The sequence below is a fragment of the Saimiri boliviensis genome, chromosome 6 (genome assembly GCF_048565385.1).
Source record: "Saimiri boliviensis isolate mSaiBol1 chromosome 6, mSaiBol1.pri, whole genome shotgun sequence".
Lineage (NCBI taxonomy): Eukaryota > Metazoa > Chordata > Mammalia > Primates > Cebidae > Saimiri > Saimiri boliviensis.
Genome location: NC_133454.1, coordinates 74,442,106 through 74,450,840, shown reverse-complemented (window position 1 = coordinate 74,450,840; position 8,735 = coordinate 74,442,106). Strand labels below are relative to the sequence as shown.

At 39.9% G+C, this 8,735-nt stretch overlaps 1 protein-coding gene across 1 annotated transcript; it reads right to left on the bottom strand.

The window, feature by feature from the left end:
• Positions 1-244: 244 nt before the first annotated feature.
• LOC101044790 (olfactory receptor 52K1) lies at positions 245-8,474 on the bottom strand. Its single transcript, XM_003923390.4, has 2 exons — positions 8,462-8,474; positions 245-1,137 (listed from the first exon to the last, which is right to left on the bottom strand). Exons 1-2 carry the CDS (start codon positions 8,472-8,474, stop codon positions 245-247), a joined length of 906 nt encoding a protein of 301 aa, XP_003923439.3.
• Positions 8,475-8,735: the final 261 nt, after the last annotated feature.

The following is an 8,735-nucleotide window of genomic DNA, read 5'->3' as shown; positions in this document are numbered from 1 at the left end:
CTTTAGCCATGCGATGAGTCTATGACAATGGGAAGGTCAAACCTCTATCATCAGCCCAGACTATAGGTGCACTCCTGATTTGACCTGACTCGTAGGTCTGTGAGGAATGGGGCTTCATTTTCCTTGTCATACTAAAGAATTGCCAAAGACACTCTGCAATTTTCCTACTTAGATTTTTTTCCTCTCAACCCCAATCCAGCATTCTCATTACTGGGCCAGTGGGTTAACAAAACAAACTATCCATCTACATGTTCTTTCTCTGGAATAGACTAAGCACATGATCACGAATCTGCTTGGTCTTGACTCCATAGATGATAGGATTGACCATGGGTGGGAAAAGGAGATAGAAAATAGCAAGGAGGATGTGGACATGAGGGGCAGCATGGCGGGCCACACGGTGCATGAATGAAGAGATGACCACAGGTGTATAAAAGGCTAAGATGGCACCTATGTGAGACACACATGTCCCAAATGCCTTGTAGCGGGCCTCCTGAGAGGCGAGCTGGAGAACTGCCTGAAGGATGAAGACATAAGACAGGATAACAAAGAGCAGGTCCAACACCACAATCAACATGGCCACAGCAATGCCATAGATATTGTTGAAGCGAGTGTCCCCACATGCCAGCCTCACCACAGCCATGTGTTCACAGTAGCAGTGGGCAATCACTGGGCCTCGGCAGTAGTGGAAGCCTCTCAGCAGGAAGGGGAGTGGAGTCATCAGGGTCACGGCTCGGGCCACAGCAGCCATGCCAATTTTGGTGATGAGGGACCCAGTCAGGACCGTGGTGTAGTGCAGTGGCTTGCAGATGGCCACATAGCGGTCAAAGGCCATGGCCAGCAGCACTGCTGACTCCATGATGGAGAAGGAGTGAAGGAAGAACATCTGGACCAGGCAGGCAAAGAAGTTGATCTCCCGATCCCTGAACCAGAATATGGCAAGCATTTTGGGCAGTGTTGAGGAGGAAAGGACCAGGTCGATGGCTGCCAACATGGCCAGAAAGAAGTACATGGGCTCATGGAGGGCTGCATCAGCCCAGATAATAAAGAGAAGGGTACAGTTTCCAAGTAGGGCCAAAGTATAGGCAAAGCAAAAGGGGATGGAGATCCAGATGTGCAGGTGCTCCAGACCAGGAATTCCTACCAACAAAAAGGCAGCTGGATGTGTTGAGGTGATATTAGAGAGAAGCATGAGTCCTAAAAATTCTCCCTGTCAGTTTTTACAGGGCTTCTTCACCTTCTACATATAACTTTCTACAGTGTATATGATTAGAATTCAACCTCTGATATTCCACTTACAAAAAATGCACTTGTTTCCATTGCTAGACTTTAAACAAAATAACCAAGCAGCCTACATAGACATAGAGAAGCATAATACATATTTTCCACCCTCAAATTTGAATTTCATTGAGTACAGAGAATATTAAATATCCATTGAATTGATATCACAAAACAACTTTCATAAAGGAATGGGGTATATGTAGTGTTTTCTGTGTTCTTGGTGATGTCATGAATACCTTGAAAAAAGAAATGAAAATGTTTAAATCAATTGATTTCTTTAGCACATACATGGTACCATTCTACCTTTCAGTTAAGCTAAATTCCCAAATGCAAGAGCCAGTTTTCTCTCCTGAAATTTTAGAATTGGGTCCATATATAAGTCAAACCCTTCAGTTTCTAATGCCCAAATTAAGCACACAATCTGAATATTTTCCCCAAAACTACTGTATTTGATAAGGTTGCTACTGGCTATATATTACTATGTAAACTTAAATTTATATTTAATAAAATCACATTCATGCAAAACACTTCTCAAGTGCTCAATAGCCTCATATGACTAGTGACTACCAAGAATATTTTCATCATTGCAGAAAGTTCTGTTTAAGACCACTGCTCTACAGTATATCTTTCACATCTTCTAAATAGCCATAGGTTTCTGTACATACAGCCATGCTGGAAACATACTGAGAAAATGAAAGGTCCTTATCTGGTTCTCCGTTGAAACCCATGGTTTTTGTTTGGGTTTTTTTTTATATATATATTTTAAGTTCTGGGGTACATGTGCAGAATGTGCAGATTCATTACATAGCTGTATCTGTGCCATGGTGGCTTGCTGCACCCGTCAACCTGTGATCTACATTATGTATTTCTCCTAATGCTAGCCCTCCCCTAGTACCCCACCACTGACAGAACCTGGTGTGTGATGCTCCCCTCCCTGTGTTCGTGTTCTCATTGTTCAACTCCTATTTATGAATGAGATCATGTGGTGTTTCGTTTTCTGTTCTTGTTAGTTTGCTGAGGATGATGGTTTCCAGCTTCATCCATGTCCCTGCAAAGGATGTGAACTCATCCTTTTTATGGATGCATAGTATTCCATGGCATATATGTGCCACATTTTCTTTATCCAGTCTATCATTTATGGGCATTTGGGTTAATTTCAAATCTTTGCTATTGTGAACAGTGCCATAATAAACATACATGTGCATGTGTCTTTATAGTAGAATGATTTATAATCCTTTGGGTATTTACCCAGTAATGGGATTGCTGGTCAAATGGTATTTTTAGTTCTAGATTCTTGAGGAATCACCACACTGTCTTCCACAATGGTTGAACTAATTTACACTCCCACCAACAGTGTAAAAGTGTTCCTATTTCTCCACATCCTCTCCAGCATCTGTTTACTGATTTGTTAGTGATCACCATTCTAACTGGCATGAAATGGTATCTAATTGTGGTTTTGATTTGCATTTCTCTAATGATCAGGGATGAGCTTTTTTTTCATATATCTGTTGGCATAAATGTCATCTTTTGAGGTGTCTGTTTGTATCCTTCGGCCACTTGTTGGTGGGTGTATAAGTCAAATAAACCCTTGTGCATGTGACTCTCCCTCCACCTGTCTTCCAGTTCCTCCTTTTTGTCACAGGAGAATTCTCATTTTAAGCAAGACTGACTTCTGACTCCCATGACAAATATCCTTCTTAATAATTTTTTCTCTTTCTTATCCTGATCACTTTCCTTTTTTCAGATCCTTAAACACTAGAGTTACCCAGTTTTTACCAAGAATGTCACAAAATATGTGTACAAAATATGTAATATATATATATATAATATAGGACCCACTTAATGAGGTTCTTATGAGGATTAAATGAAATAACGTACTTTAAACACTAGTCACAGAACAGTAAATACTGAAAATTAAAACTTGGTCTCTTTTTCAAAAAAATAATAAAGTTTAGAAATGCAATTGCTCTAGATATCATAGCTAATAGTAACAGACAGCGATATTTGAGTCCTCCTTTCTACCAATTCCGATGTCCTAAATAACTAGGCTTATTGTTCCCATCTAGATGCCCTATATGCAACATGCATCCAACATAACTGGAAGATAAGTCAGGATGGCTAGAAAGATTGTAAAAATATAGAATATAATCACAAACCTCTTGGAAAGCTGAGAGATTTGCATAGTTTCAGTAGCAGTTTTGGCTGAAGGCAGGCTAATCCCCTTTACCTTTAGTTGATAAAAGCAAACAAGTAGGGAATATGGGGGAGTTTAAATAACTTCTTTACTGATGGTGGTCCTAAAACTAACCTTTAATCTTTTTGGGCCAGATGGCTCTCTGGAGGAGGGCAACCAGATTTGTCTCTCACAGGTGGTGTTTGCTTTGGTCTTCGGAACTGGCCTTTAATCATTATCCATAAATGTGTTGACTCAGAGCCTCTGTTACTAAATCTATACTGAATAAATGCCTAGACTACCAACTGGTGAGGGCTGTGAGTGCTATCTCTCTCAGGAGTGTCTGAGTGTTCATGGACCACCCCCCCCCCCCCGCAACCCACTCTTTCACTGGAAATTTGTGTTTGAGTGAATTTGTTCATCTGTTGCTGGGTCAGACCCCAACATGTAACCAAACTGAAAACTAATTTTCTTCCATAAGACTTGGGAAATGTTTAGAATCTAAAGTTATTGGCTGAAATCATGACTGCCACATATTCTGGTGGTAGACTTTGCACAAATTTATATACTAGTTTCCTTCTCTGTTAATGGGAAATAGCACTAAACTATCTTTTTTTTGAGACGGAGTTTTGCTCTTGTTGCCCAGGCTTGACTGCAATGGTGCAATCTTGGCTCACTGCAACCTCTACCTCCCAGATTCAAGCAATTCTCCTGCCTCGGCCTCCCCAGTAGCTGGGATTACAGGCATGCACCACTGTACCCAGCTAATTTTGTATTTTTAGTAGAGACAGGGTTCCTCCATGTTGGTCAGCTGGTCTTCAACTCCCAATCTCAGGTGATCTACCCACCTCAGCCTCCCAAAGTGCTGGGATTAGAGGCATGAGCCACCTTGACCAGCCCAAACCACCTTTATCTGAGGGATATAGGGAGGTTAAGTATGATTATGCATAAAATCATTTTGTATAATTTCTTAGTGCACAGAACTTTGTCATTTGTTTCTCTTCTGTAGAAATATTACTGTTTTAAAAATTATGTTGATTAATCTACCATGACATTAAATCCTCCTCCCTTTATTCAAACCTCTGCTTTTCTTTATAGTGAAAATGTAAAAAACATCTACAATCTCAACTCTATCAAGGATAATTGGCTTTGAAACAACTGAATCTGGATTCTATTCCCATCACAAACCAAAAATTCCCTCTACTGTGACAATCAGTGACCTCCATGATGATGGTGCCCGTGTCACTTACCTGCCTTCCTGCAACTGGAACCCTGAGCAACTTTTATCTGAATTGACAACTCTCCTGCTTAAAACTCACTTTTCTCTTGTGTGCCACAATATTCCCATGTCCAAGCTCCATTGTGTCTCACTTCCTTCTCCTGCCTCTGCCCTAACTCTATTACATTTCTACAGTTCTGAAGCATGATCTTTTCAAACTTTATATCCATGTCATTTGGAAAATATAGTAACTAAATAAAATGAGAACTATTTAAATATTTTAACTGAATGGGTTAAGGAAAAAAATCCATGAAGAAAACAGATGGGTCCCTTAGTAGAATAAGTTTGCTAAAGATTGGAGGATAATAAAAGGACATCACGATTAAATTACATATTATACAAAGTTTCATTGTTGTGATTTAAAAGCCAAGGAATAGGGCAATGATAGGCATTTTATGATGGGGAGCAGGGGAAGCTGAAATTTAAAATCAAAAGTTTGTTACAGACCTCATTAGTCAATAAATTTGAGAAAAATTGAGGTGAGAAAATAGCTTCACTTCTTTAAATAGCAGAAACTAAAATTTCATGCCAGTGGTATATACAGAAAAATTATACAGTGAAAAAGAATAGGAAGAAGAAATGGAACAGGGAAGCAAAGGTGCCTGACTGAGATGGATAATGCGGTCATCACTGTATCCAGTTCCACATGAAGAACCATAGAGAAGAACCAAAGAATTGTCCACTCTAGACACAGAAGAGGGGGAACTTTTATGCACTGGCTTCCACACCCATACGTCAAGGATGACCCAAGGAGTGTGGATTTCCTTGCATTTTCAGGTCCATACGTGCCCCAGAATAACTGAATGAGAACCCTGAAGTGCCCATGCAATAAAGCAGAGAAACTCTGGGGTGGGATGTAGCTGAGTAAGGTGCTATCAATCTACACCTGCACTCAAATGCTTCTCACAGCAATTGCCAAAACAAAAGGGAGAGATGACAGGATGTGAGATGACCATAAGAGATTTAAAATATAGGAGTCACCAAGGGGAAAGGAATACTCTAAGAAAATGGAACAACCAGAGAAAATGCCCTAAGCCATAACACCTGGTATTCAAATATTAGGCAGCCAGCACAGCTAGGATGAAGCGAAAGAGCAGGAGAATTGGGTCAGAGCAGTTGGGCTAGATTACACAGGGACTCACAGGCTGTTGTCAGACTTTGCACATGTTCCTTACTTCTCTCAGAATGAGACCATTGTTTTCAGCAGAGAGGAGATACATTTGACATACACTTTTAAAGTTTTCCTGGCATTGATGATGGAGAATAGCACAAAGAGAGAAGGGAAGAATTGGGGAAAAGTGGAGACTGTTGCAGGAATCCAGGGAAAGAATGTTGGCTCAGAATCAAGGTAGCAGTGCATGTGGTGGGAATTAATAGGAGTGGGGATACATTTCTTAAATGTGTCGATGGTATTTTTTGACAGGTTAGATATAGGAAGGGTGACAACAGTGAGCCAAAGATGACACCCCGATTCTTGGCATAAACAACTGATAGGAGCTGCTCCCAACTGATTTGGGGAAGTGTGAAAGGAGCTCAAGGCTACAATTTTAAACATAGTTTGAGATAAGAAGTTCAAGTGGATATGGTAAGAGATATGGAAAATAGATCCTAAAGCCATGTAACTGATAAGATCACCCAGCTAGTGAATGTTCATAGAGAAAAGAGAACCTAGAACTGAATCCCAACACGAAGAATGGATGAGAGAGGAGCTGGAACATGTTGAGACATTCGCAAGGGACACTGACAGTGGAAAACTATTAAGATGCAAACGTTCCCAAATAAGGTACTATCTTAGTACATAGAATATAATTTGTTAATGAGCGGATTATTACCATGTAAAATGCTACTGATGAATCAAAGAATTTGAAAATAGAATTGGCCTTATGTTTAGAATTACAGAAAATTGTATGCCTTGATAAAAGTAATTTACAAGAATAAAGAAAAGCAAAGCATGCATTGACTAAGTCAAAATAGATAAAAGGGTAACTGAAGTCTGTTAATATGGCTAATTTTCTGAGGAATTTGGAAGCAAAGGACAGCAGGTGAATAGGGCACTGGCTAAAATGGAAAGCAAAGTCAAGTGTAAGTGTGTGTGTGTATGTGTGTAGAACAGGTGCATTTAGCTGAAGAAAATTATCCAGTAATAGAGGAAAACTTGAAATACAGGAGAAGAAAATATACTGCTCCTGAAAAGACCTTGAACACTGCATCTTTCTAGGTGGTCTACTTGTTAACAATTGGGAATGTGAACTATCCTGAAACAAACACAAATTTACATACCTTACATTCCCCGCAAGCTCCAGACTAGAATATCCAACTCCATACTTAATATCTCTACATATCTGCCTCACAGATACATCAAACCTATCATGCCTGAAGCAGAAATCATAACTATTTCTCTTCCCATATCTCAGAACATTCTGCCCAACCAGCTGTTCAACCTAGAATCAAGTCATCCTGGATTCTTCCCTTTTCTTCATGCATCCTATTTAATCATCAGCAAGTACCACTGGATCATCCTACACAGTAAATCTCCATGTTGCCCATTGTATTTCCAACACTGCTCCACCCTTCCAACACCATCACCCTTGTTCTCAAGCCACAGCATCTCTCAGCAACTACTGCTACAAAAGAATCCTAACAGGTACACAAAGTTCCACTTTGTTCTCCAATATTTATCCTTCAACACTTACCCACCATATCATGAGGTGAAGGGACTGGAGTTAAGAAACTCTATTTCCTTCTGTAAACCCAGCCTCTAACATACATAGGTGTTGAATATTTCACTAAATAAAACATGACAACTAGACTACTGGAAGACATCTTTCTCAGAATACTACTCCCCTCATGTGACTTAAGCTCAGATTGTTTGGTTCTTCTTATTTAAAAATGCATCCAGGATGGAAGTTCTAAGCATCCCAATTACAATACTGTTACCTGTACCAGAATAAAATTCTCTTCTTAATGGAAAATACTATTTTAAATATTCAAAATGTTTGAGCATTTTTGTCAGGAACAAGCCCTTATGACAACAGACATTTTTATTATCAACTACATATCAGTACCTAGAAACATGCCTGGTATCTAAGAAACTCTTCCAAAACGTTCTGAAATAATCCCACACACATGCTGCACATTTACCTTACCTCAATATGTATTTTCCGCAAAACCCACGTTTTCCTTTATCTGAGTCTCCATGTATGTGCCCCTGAATTCCTCCATTCAACTTTTGAACATCACTAATCACCCTGTGACCTGCCTACCCATCTTCACACAAGAAAAAAAGGCATCTATTCTGATTTCTTCCTGAAAAGACAGGGTATCCAACAGTTTGTAAATCTTACTTCCTTTGAAGTTCATCTGAAATCAGCTCCTCTAAGAATGAAGGACTGGAGTAAGAGCATGAAGGGAGCCACTCTTCTCCTAATATCCAGGATCTAAGACCTGCTCTGTAGTGCAAGTTTCGTCCCGACTGTTCATTGTTTTCAGAACCAAGATGTCCATGCTAAAAGGATTCGTTTTCTATTTCTGTCTCTCCCAAAACTCCTTAAAAGGGGCCTCCATCTCTGAATCAACTCAGTTAATACTGATACCTATTTGGCTGCCTACACCTTTATCTTAACAGGATATCAGAATGATAGATCTGAAAAATTAAGAACCAGGCAAGGAAGGATAATCACATAATCAAGACTGCTTCTGGTTGAAGAAGCTCAAAGATACGTATTTCTTACCTTTCCCTGCCATCTTTCTAGTTGAGGCCCCATTTTCTTCCTCTTGACTAATGTAGAATCTCTTTAACTGGGATGGGGGCACTTCCAGGGGTTAGAAAAAGCAATGACAGGAGGTAAGAAGTGACAGAACTCATGCTGGAATAATCAGGTAAGACTTCCCGAAAGTGGCCCACAGTGTTTGGCATGGGAAGGAAGCAGACATTCTCTGTGATGGGAAAGTATCTGGAGTTTATGGGGTGGAACTATCAAGACTTCCATTCTCTCTATTGAAGGG